We start from the raw sequence: 23,766 nt of genomic DNA on the forward strand, positions 1-23,766 counted from the left end.
AGAAGCGAAACAAACACTTAGAATAAATCAAGTCAGACCCTAGCTAATTATCGTACACATCTTGCTTTCTATAAAACCTGATAAATAGAACCAAAAAAGAATACTGTAGTAATAAGATTCAACATTTTTCACACAATCCAAAAACCTTGTTTAATATAGTTAAAAAAACTGACCAGTGACCGACTAGCAACAAGAACAAATGCAGGTGAAAACATCCGCCAAGACTTGGCACTGTTTTTCAAAAATAAAACTGAAAAGCTTACATCTAATTTAGGCCTGGATTTATCAAAATGCGATAAGTATCGCATGCGATAGCAAAAAGGGCATGCTTTATGTTAATATACAGTTTATCACAATTTGCGCTAATTACCTATGTGAAGAGCTAAGTTAGCGCAAATTGCGATAACATTTTCAGTTTGCAATAAGTGCCGGACCTGTTGTATTTCATGCAGTCTACCACTGGGGAACCATTGTTGAGAGTGAGACTAGCCATAATGTCTTCTCCCTAGATAGGTATTTGTATCCCTATGGGAGGCCCACCTAGTAACTCGAGGTGAGGTTTAGGTATTAGAGTATGGGGTTAGGGGCCACTTTGACATTCAACGTGAGACGTACGAACAGAACAGTGGTCTCTTGTGAAGATTTGATGACCTATGGAGCGAGGAAACTCACCAAAGATTAGATTTGTGCAGTGTTCTCTCCACCTAGCTTGATGTTACCCACGTAGAGTGTCCATCAAGCTAGGTTGAGAGAACCTTGCACAAATCTCATCTTTGGGTGAGTTTCCTCACTCCGTAGGTCATCAAATCTTCACAAGAGACCACTGTTCTGTTCGTACGTCTCACGTTGAATGTCAAAGTGGCCCCTAACCCCATACTCTAATACCTACACCTCACCTCGACTTACTAGGTGGGCCTCCCTAAATACCTATCTAGGGAGAGGACATTATGGCTTCTCTCTCTCTAAGCCTTTCAGGTGACATTGCGAAATATGATAAAACCTTAACGCCCTGTCATGCAAGCTATCGCACGGCTTAACGCTACTGAAAAAGTGTAGTTAAAATCGGCATTAAGTCTGCACGATAGCACTTCGCAGACTGGCAAACCCAGCCCACTCCCTGCCCGACGACTCTTTTTCAAATTTGCATCGTACAATACGATATGGTGCTATCGCTTGCGATAAGCCCTTAACGCATGCGAAAACGCCTTAGCGCATTTTGATAAATGACCCCCTTAGATAGTACACCCATGCAAGAAATCTCCCTGAAAACGAAAGTAGTCCCGAAATGGATCAATTTTGATGACACAACAGGTGAAGTAGAAGGTTTGATTAAAACAAACCCCGCTAATCACCCTTTCGGATTCAATCCAGATAGTAGCCTTGAAACAAATAGCAAATTTAATCGCACCTACCATTACCTCTATTATCAATATATCCTTAAATGAAGGTATTTTACCTGATCTACTAAAACAGGCCATCATCAAAACTATACTCAAAAAAAAAGAACCTTGACCAAGGTATTAAACTACTATCATCCAATCTCAAATCTATCAGTCATCTCAAAGTTAAATTGAAAATATGGTACTGAAACAACACTGAACATCTTGAAACCAATGACATCATCTATCCAATGCAGTTCGGTTTCAGAAAACACTTCAGTACAGAAGCCCTGCTCCCAGGCCAACATGAACAACTCCATTTCCGACACAATAACTCTTGAAACAGGAGTACCTCAAGGCATATCTCTCTCTCTCTCCACATATACACACACACACTGCTATACTTTGTCATCTTCTTACTGGATTAGGCCTAAACTACTACACATTTATGCAGATGATATTCAGATTATCATCCTGATCAATGATACATTGGACAAAACTTATAAAATTACAGCTATGTACAAACAATTATTAATGCAAATGAAACTTAGCTTAAACATTTTTAAAACTGAAATTATTCTCCTTGAAAGGAAAATTTCTATTTCAGATCAAAAGCTGACAATGCCACATGACAATCTATCGATTAATTTAGGAGACAAAGGGGCAGATTTTTAAAAAAAGTATGCGGCTCGGCGCGCACAAGGCTGCGCAAAAATCGGCAGCCTGAGCACGCCGAGCCGAGCAGCCTGCCTCCGTTCCCTCTGTGGCCGCTCCGAAATCGGAGCGGCCTCGGAGGGAACTTTTTTTTTGTCCCCCGCCCACCTTTCCCTCCCTTCCCCTATCTAACCCATCCCCCAGCCCTAACTAAATCCCCCTCCCCTACCTTATTTTGTTGAGTTACGCCTGCCTGGCAGGCGTAACTTGCGCGTGTCGCCGGCTCCCTGCCACAGACCGCTGTGCCGGAGCACTCGGCCTGCCCCCAAACTGCTGTCATGCCTCCGGACCGCCCCCGAACATGCCCCCCAACTTACAAGTGCCCTGCGTGCGTAAATCCAGCAGGTATGTTTTAAGTAAAATGTGTACTACTATTGATATTCAGTGCTGTTGATAAACATACTTTTTTTTTTTTAAATAGAATTAATTGAAGAAATACCACTGATGGAAGAACATTTTGAATTACTGGAAAGACAAAGAAAAAGAAGAGAAGAGCAAGAAAGGCAAGTAGAACTAGTGAGAGAAGAATTAGAGAGATTAATGAAAGAAGATGAGAGTCAGGCAGAGGAAGACGTCCAAGGAGGAAAGAATCAAGGAGAGCAGGCAGTGGTGGATGAAAGGGAGAAAGTCATGGAAGAATCTTGTGACAAAACCCGAGGAAGACAGTTTTCATCCAGACTAAGGCGACACTATAAGTTCTCAGAAGCCACCGAAAACCTTCATCAAGGGCTTCCAGCAATTGGTCCAATATCTAACGCCCGCTCCAACAAAAATACAGCAAAGGTACCAAATGACAGAGTAGCCCTTGGCCTGGAAAACGTATCCAGCGGTTATGAGCCCTCATTTGCCAAGAAAAACAAAGTCCCATTAGGGCCAGAAGACACATTGGAGGAAAAGGGCAGAAATACTCATGCATCGCTAATAGATAGGAAAAGCAGTCTGATGGAAGAGCTCTTTGGCCCAGGTTACAGTTTAAAAAGTAGCTTTTCAGCTTCTCACACAAAGGGCTCTGAGAAAATAATAGATCATTAAGTCATTGGGGTTTCTGCCCATTTTATAGGTTGGAATCTCAGTTATATATAAATTAGGCTTGGTTCTTGTGTATATATAACTTCATTTTCCAGCAACATAATCTATTTCTAATAAATTATTTTTTCAGAAACTGTAAGTTCTAGTATATACATTTTAGTTTGTTGATATTTTGCACTCCATATGTATTGCATAGCAACATTTTCCTTAAGATTAGCTGGAGCCATTATTAACTGTTGCTGTAGATTACAATTTCTGCCTAATAGCTAGTTCATTTTGTGTTTGATCTCAGATTGTTCCTTTATAATTCTTCTTGAGCATTTTCTATATTAGGCACCCTTTTGATTTCAATAAAGAGTTTTCTGAGCAAATGCAGAAGTGCATTTAATTTTCTTTATCTGCTTCCATATCAAATATCTTTATTAGCATAATCTGGAGGGAATTTGTTTCTAGTGGGAGAATTTAATTTGCTGGATGTTGAGTAGACCATTCCATCTGCAGCAACAAAGTAGAGAGATCTTGGACTCCCCTCAAGGAGTTCTCCTCAGGCAAATGATAATAAGAACATGCCATACCAGATCAGACCAAGGATTCATCAAGCCCAGCATCCTGTTTCCAACAGTGGTCAATCCAGGCCATAAAAACCTGGCAAGTACCCAAAAACTAAGTCTATCCCATGCTACTGTTGCTAATAATAGCAGTGGCTATTTTCTTTTTTTTTTAAATTTATTTCTAAGTTTCAAATTATATAATTCAATAATACAATTGAACATCAAACAAGAAATTAAATTCCATCATTACATTCATCAATTTAAACCTTTTTAAACCATTTAAACTTCTTCCTTCCTTGTTTCTAATGTACTAAACAAAATACTTCAGGGAGAGATCATAAGCAAGAATAAGAAAAATATTAAACATTCCCTTAAGGGAATTAAATATAAGGGTTTTTACAGGCCTATTCATAAACCCAATTTTCTTTAGGACTAGGACTGATCTTCCCTCCTGTGACTACGATATTCTTCTAAGAAATTCTCAAGATGTTCTGGCTCATAATAAATATATTTCTTACCTTCAACGTACATCACAACTTTACATGGAAATCTTACAGCAATGTTAATTCCAAATGTTCTTGCCTGGTTAGCTAATATAAAAATTTTTTTCCTTCGCAGCTGAGTTTCCCTAGCGACATCAGGGTATACCCATATCTTTTGGCCTAGGTACAAGGAGGACCTTTTTTCCAAAAATTTTTTTAATACTTTTTCCCTTTCTGATGATTGGGAAAATTTTACCAATAAAGTACCCCTCCTTTCAACTTGAGCACTAAAAGACTCCTCTATCAACGCTGTAACATTCAAAGTTGTTTCCACCTGATCTGTAGTTACCTCAGTATTTTTCCAATTAATGAAATAAGCACTTACTATTTTTGGAATTTTCTCACCTCAAGCCTCCACTGCATCCTCCAGCCCCTTCTTGGGACCTCAACCTGGTTTTGGGTTGGTTCATGAAATCACCATTCGAACCTCTTCACTCCTGTGATCTTCACTATCTCACATGGAAAGTGATTTTCCTTCTGGCGATCACTTCAGCTCACAGAGTTAGTGAATTACAGGCCCTAGTTACCTATCTGCCTTACACTAAACTTCTGCAGGACCGGGCGGTACTCCGCACTCACCCTAAGTTCTTGCCTAAGGTAGTATCAGAGTTTCACATTAATCAATCTATTATACTACCTACCTTCTTTCTCAGGCCCCATTCCAATCCAGGAGAACAGGCTCTGCATACCCTCTCTTACTTTAGCTTGGGCCCTAAAGTAAGAAAAAACAAACAAACAAAAAAAAATAGGTAGGGTTTAGGGGGTGGGGAAGAGAGGAGAAGGGGAAGGAAGTGGGGGTAGGGAAGTTCCCTCCCAGATTGCTCCTTAATTGAAGCAGACAGAGGGAACTGGGGAAGGCCAGAATGAGTTGCTGCACGGAAATTGCAGAAAGTCCCTCCCCCTTGTGCGTGCCGCCCGCACATATAAGCACAGATTATAAAATCCAGCATGCAGGTGCTTGCGGCCCATGGATTTTCTACCATGCACGTACTGGCGCACATTAGAAAATCTGCGTGTGCACATGGACGCACGCGCACAGAGGAAAATCTACCCCATAGCTTTCAAAAAGTGCAAAGGATCTCAGAAAAAGGGCAGGGAAGAATTATCTGAAAAGATACCTGCAGTCAAAAATTTGGAACCAGCCAAAATACTGATCAAATATTACATTAAAGCAGTTCCAGTAACAATAACATAGCATGATTTGCTGGGAAATAAAAAAAAATCATTGCCAAGTAAAAAGTATGGTAAAGAAACTCAAGGAAATAGCTCCACCTGAAAGAGAGATGACCAGAGAACCTGAAAAACCATGATAAAAAGAGTAAAGCCAGTTTCCCTCTATAAATAACAAGGGCTTCTCTCTCACCTTCCTTTCTGCAATCCCCAGAACTTGCTCTCCACAGTACTCAGTACCAACCACTCCCCCTCCCCCCGTTGATCCCTTGCCTCTCCTCCCCCTGGCTGAAAAGAGGAAGGTGTATTTTCCTGCATATAGCTCCTGTGCAGCTATCTTGAGTCTCAGTTTGAACTACTTGATACCTTATAATCTTGTAAGACCTGCCACCACTGTGATTCAAACCATGAGACTGAAGACAGCCTGCAGAAGAGGCACACAGGAAAGCTTCCCCTGCTTTCTGCTGCTGCACACTGACAGTCCAGGCCGGCACTCCATATGTACAGCACTTTCTTTCATTCTCCACACTGCCTTCCCTCTGGGCTTTCCCACAATTGCAGCAGTTGCTGAAATTAACTTTTATCAGTTATCTTGCTGAATGCAAAGACCCCCTTGAATAGAGAGGGAACAGGGCAATAACATTCAGTATTGAAGGGTTGGGGTGGTGTGTGGGAATCATTACGCCACCACCCTCAGAATTTCAACCCAAAGTGAGTTGGCGCCCCTCAGTCTCAGGAACCCTGAGGCTATCAGTCTACTTTCCCAGCCACTGGGCTCTACTGGAACTGCCAAAGGACAGTCAATTGGTAGCCCAACAAACACTGCAAAAATCCAGATGTGTTTATACCTGCTGGAGAGAAATGTGACAAGGTTTGCCGCTGCCCAAGCTCATGTACTGTGAGCAATTAAAAAAAAAAACCAGGTTTTAGTTCTGTCTCCAGCTGCTGGCAAGGAGACATAAGCCACTCATCTGGACTGGTATGGCAAGATACAAAGAAAGGAAATGAGGTAAGATTAAAAATTTCTCCTTTTTCTCCCCATTTGACTGTTAAACTGCTTTTAAGTTTTTTTGACCTGTCCCAACCTCAAATAGCTTAATATGAGTTGCTACCACAGGTAAGACAAGAGTAGGACTGTAGCTGCTCTTTTCTCCTCTCCTTCATTTACCTGGTACAAACTGAAAATAAAAAACTACACAGCCACACAATTTTTCATTTTATTTCACTATTCTGTACAAATTCAGTTGTGTTGCATACAGTATACCAAATTCCATACATAGCTTTTGTTTATGTATAAACACTAAAACAATGTACAAAATGATCATATAATACAATACAACCAGAAAACCAGATGGACCATATAAGTAGTTAGATGAAGGAAACTGAGGCAAGGAGAATGGCAACTTATAGATATGAATAGCTGGTGCAAAACAGATGTGATGCAGAAGGAGATTCAACCAGAGGAATTAAAGAGAAAGGAATAAAATAAGAAAGGGAGACAAATTGACTAGTAAGTTCTGGAGAAAGAGGGGGATTGGAGGCTTATGAGAATGGGGTGAGACCAGGTGCAGTGGTGAAGACGGACTCTAACCTTATAAACTTTTTCCTATTCAGATCTTTAATATTCAGGCCACAAAAAGAGACATTTGTCCATTAATTCAGCCTTTATAGTGTTTTAAACCATCACTGATTATGCCTTACTTTAAGAGAGTAGTGTCATACAGATCAAAGTGAAACTGCAGGAAGAGCACATTCATTTGTACATAGTTTACTGGAAAATGAGTGAGTAAAGAAACACGTTTGTACTATGAGTGGGACGAAAGGAAAGACGATAGGAGAAATGGTTAAAGATGGGAGTATAACAGCCAGAACAAGACCACCAAAACTAGAGAAAGAAAAGCAGAAAATGTTGGAAGTTACTAGTGGTGTATCAGAGGGGGAGAGGTTTTTGAAGAGGAGACAACAGTAGGATATGATACAATTGAGTTGTTTGTTCCTCTTTGTCAGCTCCTTTAAAGAAAGTGAATCAAGCTAGCAAAGAGTCACTTTAAATACATGACAGTTGCTTCTGTCAATGAAGCAGGGATGAGACCCTTACTGCCAGATGAGAAAAAACTAAATTTGGACAAGCATTCATTTCTGAAATTTCCCAGACCAGGACCTAGCCACAAGCAGAAACCAGCTCGCAAGAGACCAATAAAAAACCAGCCTCCAGTTCCCTAGTAAATCTTTAAAAATAAAAAATAGTAAATAAAATCAGGATGCAGTCTGTGTGGAACCCACCACTATAGGTAAATCTCTGCCCAGTGCCAGCTTTCCACACCGACACTTCTCTGCACCAGTGTTAACATAACAAGCTCCATTTAAGGTTGGGAAATTGCAGTTTCCTTTTTGTACACATGCATTGGCCTTTGGAAAGGCTTTCTCCAAACTCCCTAAAATTTCCAGTTAAGCACTCATTCAACCAAGGGAGGCAAAAAGTATTTCTGAAACTCACAGACACCCAACCTCAAAAAGGTGAAATTACTTCTTACCTGAAAATTTCTTTCTTTTCCTTAAATATGAGACCAGTGGGTTACACACACCAACCAGCAGATGGAGACAGATCAGACTTACTGATGTCACTCCTTATATACATTCATACTGACACCAGCCTGCCAGTATTTCTGTAATTAACCATAACATAATAAGCACATTACTGGTTTTCCTCTTTTTAACCGGTGGATTTCCAAAAGAATCAGGAAGCAAGCAACAAAGAAAAGAAGTTTCCAAACAGAAGAAGAAATCACTCACCTCTAGAAAAGCTTAGATATTCACATTTACTTGCCCGCAAAGATGTCTTCTGTAATGTAGCATAAATTAAGACACTGAAATACCAGCAGCACAGAGGTGGTCCTGGACTGGTCTGACTGTATTCAAGGAAAGGAAATTATTGGAAAAGAAGTAGTTTCACCTTCCTTTTCATCAAGTCAAACCTGTCCTGACGTGTGGGACACACCCAAGCTACTCTCCTCTGAGGCAGAATGCTGCCCAAGCTCCTCGTAAAACCACCAAGGCAAAGGAAGCCCCCTCAGCCAAGTAGTGATGCTTAGTGAAAATATGCAAAGACAACTAAGTTGCTGCTCTACAGATCAAGCCCAACTCGACCACAAATTCACCTGCACCCTTGAACAGCAAGCCCGCACCTGCTTCAGCAGCGGAATAACTGAGGCCACAGATGCGCTGAATCACTTATTTATTTTTAAGTACAGACATTAGATTTGGAATATCACATCGGTTTAGTGCAACACTGGTTCTAATAAGACTTTGTATTCCTGAATTCATCGTGCCACTGTAGACCTAGATGCTGTTTCTCCCTTTCAAACTGCACTATACAGGACAAAGAGCTGACCCGACTTTCTAACCATGCTTGTGACCTTGAGATATCATAAAATATGTCCAAAGGATGAAGAAGAGTGTAGTTCTTGCCATGTTGGTTTATTAATGAAGATAAGATCAACTGAAGGGGATGGAATTCCAAATTCCTTGTTTTCCTGCTACATCATTCCAGAATGTTGGGGGTTCTCTCACTTCCCAGCTGATGGTGGTAGAATCTTTTTTTTTTTTATATGACCTCACTCTTAGAACCTAAAGACAAGTATTTTATGCCTCCAGCTGATGAGTGGTCCTTCTCTTGGTACAGCATAACTTCAAAATTTATTTTCAATTTGCTTTATTTTACTATGGATTTTTAAAAGGAAAAAACCCTCCAGAAATTTAGAAAAAAGTTCTGGGCCAAGCTAAAATCCAAGGAATGATGAAGTGTGCCAAACACTGCTAAAGTTCCCTCCTCATTAGTGAGGTGCTGGTAAATCATATTTATTATATCATTGATACAAGGAGGAAGATTCTGAAGGAGCTTTTCTTCCAGTGGCAGTAAAGAGCCATCTGCAGCTTGACTGCCAATCTGCTCTCCCTTGTAATCTTTCAGAACTGCAGATAAAAAAAAAAGATGAAAGGAACAGGAGTTGCTATTAGAAGCCTCCATCAAGGTAAGGCTTTCAGTTCCAACTTAAGTGGTATTAAAACTTTCTAGAGTAGAATCCTGAGAGCTGTTTTGCAGGGGGAATAAGCTGCAGCCGCACTATGATTTAATCTTCCTCGCTGCGGCAAATGCAGCAGCAGACACACTGAGGCTTCCAGTGACTCGTCCTGCTCTCGGGGAGAAAATGCAAAGCAAAAGAATTTAGAGAAACACCTTTTTGTTAAACCAACCTTGGTACCTTTACAACAGCCAGAGAGTGTGGAACGGGAGTTGAAACTGTTTCAGTGCAGGTGCCATCTTGGACAGTAGACTGTGCCTCCTAGAGGCTATGCCAACACACTCAGCAAAACAATCCAAGAAAGCCAGGTTGCGATAAGATGACAAGCTGCTCGCAGCTAGATGCACAGGCCAAGAAATATAAAGGAGTGTTTAAAAGAATCTGAATATGATTCTACAGAAGGAGAACTAATCTCTGATGGAGATTCCGTAGAGATGTCATCATTAATTTCTCTAGTGAATTCTACACTAAGGTTGATAGCCAAAAGGTCAGAGGAAAAGCCAGATTGGGACCCCCATAATTAAACGGATTAGAAAGCCACCTTCATACTTTGCCATGCATTCAGCACTTGAAAGAATGATATCAGAGTGGGAGTCATTAGAATCTGGCTATAACAGTGTAAAATGTTTCTCAAAATTGTATCTGCTGCCTGTGAAAGCACAGGAGCAGTTATTTCATGTTCCAAACGTTGACAGTTTTCTGCTATAGCCAGAAAAACAACCACCAGTATACCTGTAGAAGGAGCAGCTTCTTTAAAGGATCCGCAGGACAAGAAAGTTTAGCACACCTTTTCCACTATTGCTTCCTCCATTCAAGGTGCTGTTCGTTATGTTTCCAGAGTACTTTTGCAATGGATTCAACAGCTACAGAGGCAGATGAGATGGCAAGATTGGAGACAAGCCTCCACCTATTTGGCTGTTGGATTATATTTGAGTGTTTTAGGTACCATCATTCCATATGAGAATCACTAGTCCACAATGGTGTACAGGGTTGACACTCACACAACAGGAACATAGGTGAACAAGGAGAAACTAAGACTAAGGGTGTACTTTAAAGACAAGCACACAAAAGCTCATAGGAGCAATCGTAGCTATATTAAGGGGGGGGGGGGTAATGATCGGGACAAATTTTGGATAACTGGGTCAAGGTGAATTGGAAGTATCAGTCAGGCAGCATATGATTTAATATTTAAATATTCTAGATCTAAAAAGCATGAAGCGGCATTTACACATTCCTCATTTCCAAATGGAAACCCTTCGTTCTGTCATTCTCTCAGTACAGAAAGGAGAATTAACATCTCTGGATCTGAAAGACCAGCACATCCCATCCTCACATTGAGCTGAGTTCCCAGATACTCCAGACAGCTGTAAGATGTTCTTAGGGAGATGGACAAACTACCCTAATTCCTGTAACAACTGTAGCACTCTCTGCATAGCAAATACACTCTCCTGACACAACTTCACTTATAAACCCATCGCCCAGCAATGTTACCACCACAACCTTCCAAAAGATTCATGAGTCCAAAGAGGCAGCGCCTGAAACTGAAAATACCAACTCAGCCCTACAAATCAGAAGATGTACTGATGAATTATCTGGACCGAAATGGAAGATAAATTTCCATCAAGTCTAGGGATGGCAGAAATTCACCTTTCTGCACTGCCATAACATGGGAGGAATAGCAGGGATTTAACCTACAGCACTAGGTGTTCAAAGCCAGAGAATTGTGCAGCAGAGGCACAGGGATTCCTATCAAAAAAAGGGGAAAGATCACTCAGCACATGAAGATCATCCCTGCCCGAATCTCCAGAGGCCTGAAATTACTGTTTCAAGAGGAAGCCACATACTTTCAGATCAGTCTTCTGGAAGCCATGGAACCACTGGAGGCGTCTGAGACTTGGATTGCCACCGTTGAAGCAGAGACCGGACCAAATGGACCTTGGCCCAACCCAATATAGCAAAATAGTAAATTCTTATCTTCTTGAAGTCATCCCTAAATAGGGAAAGCTTTGTTAAATTAGAGATGAAAACTGCCAACCAAGTGGTCATCCACAGTCACCTCCTATCCACAACAGCTAGGGCCAAGGAAGGGATAAACCTACTGTAAAAACCAGGGAAGCACCCCTGCTATAGTGAATTTAGAACCACACAATGGCTCCTATAGGGAGCCATATGCCTTGCTGCAGTTGAAAAATCAAGGAGGCATCAGTTATACACCACTCCCAGACCTATTTGTGGCAGTCCCCGAGGTTGAAGCACAAACGCAGTACAAAAAACCTCCACCAGCTGCAACTGGAATAATGCACTAGCAGCCTACATCCTGCTCCAGAAAGGAGACTGTCTGCCATCATACACATCCTTGAAGGCCGCATCACCTTCCACTGAAAGATGGTCCTTGAGAGATGAAGCATATTAGTGCATCCACTCCTTTGGGTGTTTGTAAGACTTGCTTCTGGGGACAGCCATTCCATATAATGGAAACCTCTGCTGAATTAGCAGTTACCTCTGTCTGACCACAAAGGAATGCAGGGACAGGAATATTAAAGATACAAGGTAATGACCTCACCTTAGCAGGCTTACAGATGCTGTCCATGATCAGGTCCTCTGCAGAGAAGGACTGTACCTCCTTCCTCTCCTCGGCAATGTTAAAAGTCTGCAGCGCTTGCGTATCCAACTAGGAAACCTATTCCCTATGAAAAGACATAGGACCTCCCCTCCTTAGTTCATATCTTCCAAACCATTATTTAGGTTCGCATCCACAATCCTGGGAACCTAACCAAGGAAGTCTCAGAATCTGAGGTGGGATCCACATTCTTCTTGACTCTCTTAGCCTAATCCAGAGGTGATAGAAAAACCTGAAGAGGGTTTCCAGATCAAACTCCATACCCAGGAAGAGCCCGTCTTATATACTTAAGCATACAGAAGTCCATGGCAAGGAAGAGGCTGCCAGCAGGGAAGGGATGCAGCAGTATTAAAGGCTGCCCAACTAATACTCTTCATCCACACTAAGGGACTGAACAAGAGGGGCTGTGACAAGGCATCTGATCCCCCTGGCCCCAAGACAGATGCCATTCTCACCAGAGCTCTGTCCTTCAAGGTGGGAAAGTTATGAAACAGCCCTACAGCTGAAAGTACCCCGGAGAGCCGAAAACCACTGCATTCTGCTGTTCCTGTGCCTCATAACTGGAAAGCTCGCCCTCCTCAGGAAGCAGTTTCCTAGCGCCCTCCTCAGGAAGCAGTTTCCTAGCTCTGCATTTTGCAGCGTGAGGGCTTTTTCCTGTGGTCTGGCTCTGCAGCCATACTCCCCCCCCCCAAACATTGGCTGACAAAGTGACTCACACAAGCCTGCTCCAGTCAGCCCAGACTTATCTGCAGCCAATGGAATGAGCTGCTGAAGCCTCCTCTCTGCTTTCCCCCCCCCCTTTTTTTAAGCAGCTTTATTGATCTGCCATAAGCAGCAATGCCTTTTTTTTTTTTTTTTTTTTAAGAATGACAACTAAGGGAGGAAGGTGGGGAGAAGGAGAGGTGTCAAGTACTCCACTGGGAGCCCTCTGGAACCCGGCAGTGACACTAAGGGAGGGAGCCTTAAGCTTTCATCTCAGGAGATGCCAACAGCACTGCCAATCCCGTTGGATCAGGGCGATGCTCAGCTGCCTATCTTTTTCCTGTTCATCCAGCCTAACTAGGCCAAAGCCCACAGCACACGATGGTTGTCCATCATCTTCTGGAATGATAATATGAATGGGAAAAGAGGCTTAGGCCTCTTTTCCCATTCATATTATTATTAAACTTACTCTTTTTAATATTATGTTATATCTACCACATTATATGGTAGTGTATTCCCTTATATTGCTAAAGTTCACATATCTGTTTTATTTCCCCAAACGTTCTTTGTTCCTATGTTTCATTGTATATGCCTCCCGGCGACTGTTTTCAGTTCCATGTAAACCAGTGCGATATGTATCCTGTACAGGAGCATCGGTATAGAAAAGTTAAAAATAAATAAATAAATAGAGAATACAGACAGGCTGGTGTCAGCACCGATGTGATGTGCATTCTTATTTTCAGAGAACCACAACAGATGTATATAAGGAGTGATATCAGCGAGCCTGTAAATCTGTCTCCTGCTGATTGTCATGCATAACTGACTGGGCTGGACCAGTATTAAATTTGAAGTCAAGTACTATCTAGGTAAGAGAGGAGCAAGTGTGTGTGTGTGTCTGTGTGGTATTTGGTCTTTACATGAACTACAAGTGCCATCTGATTGGCTAATGGCTTTGCACTGTGCAATAGCCAGGGCTTCCAGTGAAACTTAATAAACCTAGATACAACTCAAACATTAAAAAGAGAAAAAATTGGGTCTAGCCCATAAACCAAAAAAGCATTGTAATCTATCCCCCCCGCCTGATGTGCAATCCATAGGCTTGGGGATAAGGGGTGGGGAAAGTTGCTGAGGACAAACCAAAACAAAAGAAAACAGTTCAGTACACTGTTTCTCCTCCCCTAGCACTACCATGGGCCCAGAGAGGATCTTGTCAAGTTGATTATTGTCAAAGCTATTTCGCTTTCAGTTTCACCATCTTTTAAAGCTTGTTGTTTTGCTATTGTACCCATGAAAAAAAAAGTGTACATAAAGGAAATATGCAAACTATAAAAATGATAAAATAAATGTTACAATATTCCCTTGAAATGTTTTTCCCTGCATTCTCCTCAGCTTTCCAGTGGCAGGACATTTGGCTTCTGCAGCCAGCAAGGGCACTCTATAGCTGTCCTGAAAGTGCCATGAGTTGAACGTGATGCATGCACATGTGAGGGGACTGGGGACTCAGGTTTAACAAAAGGAGATGCACCAGGCTCACAGTTCCATCTTTTTCTGACCCTGGGAATGGGAGGCACCATGCAGGCTCCCATGTGGAGGAAGCTGTCTGACATCAGCTGTTCCTTGGACATGGGTGCTGACTGAGCTGCACAACATCTGGACACTGTGCGAGCTAAGAGCCAGGTGATGCAGGGGAAAAAAAGCCAGATACTATCAGGAGACAGGGAGGGACAACGGGATAGGTCCCAGCAGAGGAAGATGTTCAAGGGAAACCTAGGGCCTATAGCTCCAGCAAAAAAAATATAACATCCCTCCCAGACAACTGAGAACAGGGGCAGATCTCAGAAACCTTTGAAAACCTAAAGAGAACTCACCTCATGCCAGACATATCTGACAGAAGAGACTGCATCCTCAGAAACATGAGAGGTTTGACTGCAAGGGCTGCGGAGGCTGTCATATTACAAGGCAAGTACTTGAATTAACGTATAAAAAATCTATATAAATAGACGCACCACATAACTTGTGACACTAAGCAGATCCTTTCATTCAAGAACCACATGCTGAAGTTTAAACTTTTTTTTTTCACACACAAGAAAAAGTAGTAACAGTCTAGACATGGTATATTATAGATTCTTCAGCAATTTCCCTCAGTAGCTAGAATTATTATATAGCTGGATTATTGTTTTGCTGAAGTATACTGTAAACATGGAAGGAGGAGACTGAAAAGTATATTAAGATGGTTTTTGCCATACTTTAACCTTTCTTGCCCCAAAGTTCAACTGTAGCGTTAAGTAACATGCAGATGACACCTTCTTGCAGAAAAAGGAGTCTTCTGTGTGTCCAGTGATGAAAGCTTGGGCTTGCTTTGATGTCTTTAACACAAAAATATATGAAGTGAAATGACCCCGTCTCCCCTCCTCATCTTTACCGCCGTAGGATTTCTCTGTTCCTTCTCAGCCAAAAGGAACTAGCATGATGGCCACAACTTTGTTGCAGACCACAAGCCAACAGGTAATGCCAACACCACCTAAAGAAAAGAAAAAATAAAGGACTTGTCAGAGTACAAAGTAAGAGTGCTGCCATGCATTCGCATAGTAACATGACAGCAGAAACAAAGTCACATGGCTTATCTAGACCAGGGGTCCCCAACCACCGGTCCGTGGACCGGGACCGGGCCATGGGAGTTTTTTGCCGGTCCGCGGCACCGCCAAGCACCGGCAGGTGTGTCGCGCGCTCCCGGTCTCTCCCGCTGCTCTTCCTTCTCTGCTGCCGTTGCCGCTGGGCTATCAGCACGTTCAAGCCCAGCGGGAACGGCAGCGGTGCTAAAAAAAAAAAAAAAAAGCTGTGGCATCCGTGGCTGGCCTTTTCTTCTTCCCGCCCCCCCCCCTCTGACCCAGAACAGGAAGTGATACACGGTGCGCGGGAAGGAGAAAGAGCCGTGCCGCATGAAAAAATAGCAGCGGCGACAGCAGCATCGGCCCCCTAGCAATCAAAGCAGCTGATAATAGGTAAAGAAGACAGCAACGTGAGCCTCCCGCGGCCGATGGAATTCTTCTTTCTTGGCCTGCGGGGGCTGGAGGAGGAGGCTGCAGCAGCTACCGTTTGTGCTCGGGGGGGGGGGGGGGAGAGAGAGAGGAAGTGAGTGAGAGAAAGAGAGAGAAGCAGGCAGCCAGCATGTGTGTGATTGACTGGTCAGAGAGCTGATGTGTGTGTGTGTATGTGAGAGACAATGAAAGTGATTGCTCAGGGAGATGACTGATGTGTATGTGAGAGTGTGAGACATTAGTCAGGGAGGTGACTGATGTGTGTGTGAGAGAGAGAGAAAAAGCATGGAAGTGAGAAGTCTGGGTATGTGAGAAAGCATGGGCGTAAGAAGCCTGGTGTTGTGGGGGTGAAAAAAAGCATGGGAGTGAGAAACCTGGGTGAGTGTGCATGCATGAGAGAGAGAGACTGCTTGGTAAGGTGACGGTGTGTGTCAGAGAAAAAGACTGGTGTGTGTGAATGTGATTCAGGGAATGAGAAGCCTGTGCACGTGGAGAGTGAGCATGGAAATGAGAGAGACTGGTGTGTGTGTAACAGAGAGAAAGTGATTATGGGAATGAGAAGCCTGTGCATGTGAAGAGAAGTGAGCATGGGAGTGAGAAACCTGGGAGTGTGTGAGACACAGCATAGGAGGGAGAAGCCTGTATATCTGAAAGAGAACATGGGAGTGGGAAGCCTGTGTGTGTGTATGCATGAGCGAGATCAGGTGACTGGTGTGTGTGAGAGAGAGAGAGAGAGAAATAAAGTGATTATGGGAATGAGAAGCCTGTGCATGTGACGAGTGAGCATGGGAGTGAGAAACCTGGGTGTGTGAGACACATCATGGGAGGGAGAAGCCTGTATATCTGAAAGAGAACATGGGAGTGAGAGACTGGTGAGTGTGTGTGTGTGTGTGTGAGAGAGAGAGAGACAGAGAAAGTGATTATGAGAGTGAGAAGCCCATATATGTAAGTAGAACACGGGAGTGGGAAGCCTGTGTGTGTGTGTATGGCATGAGAGAAACTGTTCAGGAAGGTGACTGGTGTGTGTGTGCCAAAGACTGTTTGGGAGATGATTGGTGTGTGAGAGACAGAAACTGGTCATGGGGGCATGACTGGTATGGTGTGTGTGAGTCATGGGCACTAAGGAAGAGGACCATAAGTATAGAGCTTAGCTTCTACTGCTGCTTCTGGTGTGTGCCACGGCCTGCAGGGAAGGGGAGTAGGACAGCTGCTGGAGGGGGTAAGTAAAAGTGGCTTTTTTAAGTTTATTTTTCTCGACTGCCATTTTAATTGTGTGATGTCTGCTTTTTTGAAATATTTTATTGGTGTTTGGAGAATGTTTAATAGTTTTTATGAGTTTTTAATTGTTGGATGTTATTCTGTTCATAGCTGTTCTGAAACATTTATTCTGCTTATTAGTATAGTTTTACAATTATTTCTGTGTGGGGATCTATAGCTGCTTGCTAGTTCTGTTTTCCTAATAAGAGCTGTATTGGTTTTTAGGACCTGATTTAATATTTGTAGTGTTGCCTTTTCATAGATAGGGTTGCTCCTGTTTGTGTATTCCATAATACAGGTGTAACTGTGTGCAGATTAGTTTATGTGCATTACTACAGATCCTGGGAGTATGTTAGGTCGGTTCTGTGTCTGTTACCGAGATGAAATATTTTGCTAGCATGTAAGCATTTGTATTGGTCTTATTTGTTGTGTTTTCTCAAGAGGACATGCATTGGTGGTAAACTGCTGTCTTTTCATAAGTAGGGCTATTGAGCCTGGAAGTAGAAGGAGTTTGAGTTACTGTTACTGAGATGTCACCAGAACCAGAATATCTTTTTTGTAGGGTGAGTTGTATGGGGAATGTCATAATTCTGCTTTACATCCATTATTGTGGGTCAGGGGGGTTCCCATGGATACAAACTGTACTTTTACATCTAGCCCCATGACGATCATGGGTCAGTGTGCCATGCATATGAGAACCTATGGTGAGTTGAGTCACATTCACATTATAAATGTCATAATTAAATGTTAAGTGTGCACTAAAATCCAACCCCCTCCATAACCCCGCCCTCATATGACCAAAGCCCCGCCCCCTGCCCTGCCCTGCCTGGTGCAAAAAAGGTTGGGGACCACTGATCTAGACTGCTCAGCTCTACAATTACTATCACTGCCTCAGATTCCTCATGCTTTCCTGAATTCAAATCCTGTCCTCGTCTCCACCAGCTCTCTGTTCCACGCATCCACCACCCTTCTGGCAAAGAAATATTTCTTGAAATTATTCCAGTGGCTACCCCAGCGGCGTAGCCAGAACTGATTTTTTTGGGTGGGCACAAGTTTAACACAGGTGGGCAGTAGGCATGAAGGTATGAGACCTACTAGTTGTATTCTTATTGATAGATACTGCACCCTACAATGGCTAAGTAGTTTGCAACAATCATACATCATGTATGAAAAACTTTAATATATATTTTCCTTCAATTATTTGCGGCACTTACCAGAATTAAAGATGCAGTTTATATATGCACAACTATATCATGTAAAAAGCAAAGTAAAACAATCAGATCCAATCATGTAAAAAAAAAAAAAAAAAAAAAAAAAAAAGGTATTTTCATGAAGCCTCCTTGCAGAAAGCCAGAAATATCATTAATTATCAGAAAAAGTGCAAAGCAGAGCTAGGACAATTCACATTACAACATGAAAAAAAAAAAAATTCAAATTTTGGTGGCACCTTAGCAAAAGAAATCTCTCCATTGCTATTTTGTGAAGTACCACAAACTCCTGCAAAGAGACATCTAGAAGCTTGCCATACCATATAATCACAGCACTGACTCTCAGGACTCAAACAGCAGCAACGCAAATACTACACCAGGCCCTAGAACACTAATACACCACCTACTGGAGTAACAGAACAAACTGGAATACCACAGAGAAACTACATGCCAGCAGAAATACTGCATTTCAGTCACACACACAAAAAACAGAGACCGACCCTTACCTAATATAGAAATAAGAGACTACAAATTAGAAATAGAATCATGCAAACAAAACCGAAATAGAAAGCCAGAGAAACTAGAGAAACTAGATGTTGAACAGAGGAATACTGAAAAGAGAGCAAAATACAAAAATATTAAAAATGCATATTCAAATTTCTAAAATCTCAAAATAATGTTTTTTCCTTTATTGTCTGATCTTTGTATTTTCCTAATCAGTTGGTCCCGGTCTCTCTTACCATTTTTCCCTTGTTGCTCATTTCCTAATTTCTTTTCGGTGTCTCTTCTACTGTCTACACACACCCCCACCCACACGGCCTTTTCATTAGGCACAGCCAAAGTCCTACTTCTGCCACCTTAAGAACATAAGAACATAAGAAAATGCCATATTGGGTCAGACCAAGGGTCCATCAAGCCCAGCATCCTGTTTCCAACAGTGGCCAATCCAGGCCATAAGAACCTGGCAAGTACCCAAAAACTAAGTCTATTCCATGTAACCATTGCTAATGGCAGTGGCTATTCTCTAAGTGAACTTAATAGCAGGTAAAGGACTTCTCCTCCAAGAACTTATCCAATCCTTTTTTAAACACAGCTATACTAACTGCACGAACCACATTCTCTGGCAACAAATTCCAGAGTTTAATTGTGCGTTGAGTAAAAAAGAACTTTCTCTGATTAGTTTTATATGTGCCCCATGCTAACTTCATGGAGTGTCCCCTAGTCTTTCTACTATCCGAAAGAGTAAATAACCGATTCACATCTACCCGTTCTAGACCTCTCATGATTTTAAACACCTCTATCATATCCCCCCTCAGTCGTCTCTTCTCCAAGCTGAAAAGTCCTAACCTCTTTAGTCTTTCCTCATAGGGGAGTTGTTCCATTCCCCTTATTTTGGTAGCCCTTCTCTGTACCTTCTCCATCGCAATTATATCTTTTTTGAGATGTGGCGACAAGAATTGTACACAGTATTCAAGGTGCGGTCTCACCATGGAGCGATACAGAGGCATTATGACATTTTCCGTTTTATTCATCATTCCTTTTCTAATAATTCCCAACATTCTGTTTGCTTTTTTGACTGCCACAGCACACTGAACCGACGATTTCAATGTGTTATCCATTATGACACCTAGATCTCTTTCTTGGGTTGTAGCACCTAATATGGAACCCAACGTGTAATTATAGCATGGGTTATTTTTCCCTATATGCATCACCTTGCACTTATCCACATTAAATTTCATCTGCCATTTGGATGCCCAATTTTCCAGTCTCACAAGGTCTTCCTGCAATTTATCACAATCTGCTTGTGATTTAACTACTCTGAACAATTTTGTGTCATCTGTAAATTTGATTATCTCACTCCTCGTATTTCTTTCCAGATCATTTATAAATATATTGAACAGTAAGGGTCCCAATACAGATCCCCGAGGCACTCCACTGTCCACTCCCTTCCACTGAGAAAACTGCCCATTTAATCCTACTCTCTGTTTCCTGTCTTTTAGCCAGTTTGCAATCCACGAAAGGACATTGCCACCTATCCCATGACTTTTTACTTTTCCTAGAAGCCTCTCATGAGGAACTTTGTCAAACGCCTTCTGAAAATCCAAGTATACTATATCTACCGGTTCACCTTTATCCACATGTTTATTAACTCCTTCAAAAAAGTGAAGCAGATTTGTGAGGCAAGACTTGCCCTGGGTAAAGCCATGCTGACCTTGCTGCTCCAGCCCTCCTCTTCACCATCGTGGGGATGGGATCCTTTGGCAGCCTTGCTTCTTCTGAGGCCCTCCTCTTCTCCATTGGGGGAATGGGATTCCATGAGGCCTTGTTTCTTCCAAGGCCCTCCTCTTCGCAGTCTCAGGGATGGGATCGTGCAACAGCATTGCTCCAACAGGCCTCTTCCAGTTAGGTGGACCTGAGCCCAAAGTAGGTGGGCTGTGGCCCACCCAGGACATGCCACTGGGCTACCCCCTCTTTCATTCTCAAATAACCTCCTCATTCCAAAATTTCCTTTCAGTTGAAAAAGGCCAGCCTCTTGTGCATGGATACCTTAGAGGTATTTGAAAAGCAGAGCTGCTTTAACAGGTGTTCTCTGAGGACAGCAGTATGTCCGTCCTCACACGAGTGGCATCATCCAGTGAAGCCTGGCACGGAAAACTCAGTCAAAGTTTCAAGAGCTTTGACAATCTCACTGAGCATGTCCACATATATGCATTATGCCACATGTCCACGTGGGGTCCCTTCAGTCTAATGATATAGATTAAGAAAAGAAACCATGTAGTGGAGACCCAACTCCACAAGGAGGCGGATGGGTCTCGTGAGGATTGACATTCTGTCTTTGGAGAATACCTGTTACAGGTAAGCAAAAGAAAATTAGGTCTTACCTCCGTTAATTTTCGTTCCTGTAGTACCAAGGATCAGTCCAGACTCCTGGATTATGCCTCCGCATCAGCAGGTGGAAACAGAGCAAAACTTGACAAGCTCCACTATATATACCAGGGTGCCACCCTCAGCCTGTCAGTATTACTCAATGTCAAAGCAGTGGATATTCCCCACATAACTAAACTATATACACAAAAAACCAACCGGGGAACCCCTCGGGCCACTTTCCCTAAGAAGAACCAGATCCAGAACAAAAGGACCAAATGGACAATGCCTGTCAATCGCAACAAAAAAAGGTTTTCGTCCACCACGGTGGACTCTCCGAACATACTGAAGAAAAACGGGCGGGACTCTGGACTGATATTTGGTACTACAGGAACGAAAATTTATGGAGGTAAGACCTAATTTTCTTTTCCCTGTACGTACCGGATCAGTCCAGACTCCTGGGATGTACCAGAGCTCACTACTTAAGGTGGGAAACAGAAAGGCCCGCTCGCCAAACAGAGAAATACTGACAGGCTGAGGGTGGCACCCTGGTATATATAGTGGAGCTTGTCAAGTTTTGCTCTGTTTCCACCTGCTGGTGAGGAGGCATAACCCAGGAGTCTGAACTGATCCGGTACGTACAGGAACTTTGCTTTTCCCAAGGATAGGCAGGATGGAAGTCCTTACATATGGGTGAATCCCTAGCTATAGGTAGCCACTCCCCCTCCCAACAAAAAGGGGGCAACAAAAGCCAGCATCAACAGGCACAACCATAACAATATTTTTGTTGGCAACAGGCTTTTTTAATATAAATATTGTACATACCCTAAGGGTGGGGGGAGGGAGCCTGAACAAAAAACGGGCCCTAGTTGGGAACAGAGTTCCGTTCTACATCTCAAACAAATTCCAAAGGACAGACTGACCAAACCTGTTGACGCGTTAGCCATCTCTATCCATAGAGTAGTGCAACATGATTGACTGGATGAACTCCACGTTGCAGCCTTGCAGATCTCCTCCATGGGAACAGCTTGCAACTGGGCCAGCGACACTGCCATGGCTCAGACAGAATGAGCTTGAGCATGGGACGAGGAGTTGGGGACTCCTGGATTCTAGTCCTAGCTCTGCTACTGATGCCCTGTGCCGGCCGCTTTACCTTCATCTGTCTTCCTTTACCCGGTTAAATGATGTACATGCATCTCACACTGTTTCATGACTATGCTCAAAATTAGGTAAGTGCCGAGAAAGCAGTTTGAGAATTCTCGGAAGAGATTTTGCATTTGTCTTTAATAACCCAGTTATTTCTGCCGAGAGTTCCTGGTTTTGCAGATTTTCTGCATAAAGGAGATGAGTTGCACCCACAGCTGCACAGAAAGGAAGATTTAAGATAATGAATCACTAAAATATTAAAATTGTCAGTTTAAATTGATGTGCTAACAGTTGCTTGATGCTCTGGAGCAACAGAAACATAGAACTTTAATAAGACAAGTTGTAAATCCAGCAAAGTCATTACACTATTTATGCAGCTGCTTGGTTGCTCCATTAAGGGGGAATTAAACTCTCTTATGTCTGGACTTCTGTTTTGCAGGGGAATTCTTCCCATATTTTTTCCACATATGTATTTTGTTTTTGTGTGTTTTATTCAGGGGGAGGAGTTTATTTTAAAGTGCTAGTGCAGGGTTTTTTTTTTATCTATGCCCAGCAGAAAGTTTTTGCTTGCTGCCAGGGTTCAGAGAATCGCACTGTAATGCAATGGAGGTGAGATAGCTGCACGTTTTGATGTAGAAGGTATATTTCCCACACCACAAGTTCAGAAAGAATCTCTCTTCCCTCTCCCCCTCTTATCTATCTATATATCCAGGGAAGGGTTTAAAGCAGACCAATTCCTGACAAAGAATTGAACAGGCCTGATAGAAGTACCGTTGTGAAATCAAGGACTCAAATAAGCAGTTGGTATTTAGGACCAAGGCATTTTAGCCTAGCTGACTAAATATAATCCTGGTTTCAGAGAAATGCAGGTTAAGCCTCCTGCCTAAACTCATGCGTGAGCAAAAATGACAAGGGGCGTGTGACACCTTTATAGACCTTATATTGAGGCAAGAGCTTTTGAGGCCAGAGTCCATGTTGTCAGATGCAGGTGCTATATTCGCCCCTTGTCATTTTCGGTACACCAGACTAACACGGCTATCCTGAACATACACGAGGGAGCTGTAAAGTAGGAGGAATCCTGGTATAAAAGCGCTGCCAGAACTGCTGAAAAATACTGTGAAATTTCTGCTTAAAAAACTTATTTTTAACTAATTTTCTACAAATCAGGCTTGAACAGGTAAAAACTGCTCCATCTCATGCTTGGAAATTTTAGTGTGCAATGCAGTTTCTCTCTTGCATGACTTTACCCATTAGAATAAAAACTGGCACTGGAAACTGTTCAAGCTTCCAACAACCTGCTCATTTACACATTAAAGATAAAATGAGCAGTGCAGCTTCAAACATCCAGGGGCATAAAATAGCTTGTCCTTGATGCTTCCCGTCTGACCGAGTGTGCAAGACACCAGATCAGATTTTAGAGATGCATTTATAATAAGGGGATATTATCTACCTCATTGTCCATT

General features: G+C 42.5%; 2 protein-coding genes across 6 annotated transcripts in view; one reads left to right on the forward strand and one right to left on the reverse strand.

Moving 5' to 3' along the window:
- The window catches only part of LCA5L (lebercilin LCA5 like), a 71,404-nt gene extending 67,925 nt beyond the window's left edge, over window positions 1–3,479 (forward strand). For all 5 annotated transcript variants that reach the window (XM_029578258.1, XM_029578256.1, XM_029578257.1 and 2 more), the window contains one exon: window positions 2,515–3,479. In XM_029578258.1, the coding sequence (XP_029434118.1) occupies window positions 2,515–3,125 (611 nt within the window). In that variant the 3' untranslated portion in view covers window positions 3,126–3,479. The remainder of the gene's footprint in view (window positions 1–2,514) is intronic.
- A 3,109-nt stretch (window positions 3,480–6,588) lies between these two features.
- The window catches only part of GET1 (guided entry of tail-anchored proteins factor 1), an 86,334-nt gene continuing 69,156 nt past the window's right edge, over window positions 6,589–23,766 (reverse strand). The window contains exon 5 of the mRNA XM_029578262.1: window positions 6,589–15,310. Coding sequence (XP_029434122.1) covers window positions 15,237–15,310 — 74 coding nt within the window. The 3' untranslated portion in view covers window positions 6,589–15,236. The remainder of the gene's footprint in view (window positions 15,311–23,766) is intronic.

Source organism: Rhinatrema bivittatum, chromosome 15, assembly GCF_901001135.1.
Source record: "Rhinatrema bivittatum chromosome 15, aRhiBiv1.1, whole genome shotgun sequence".
Taxonomy (NCBI): Eukaryota; Metazoa; Chordata; class Amphibia; order Gymnophiona; family Rhinatrematidae; genus Rhinatrema; species Rhinatrema bivittatum.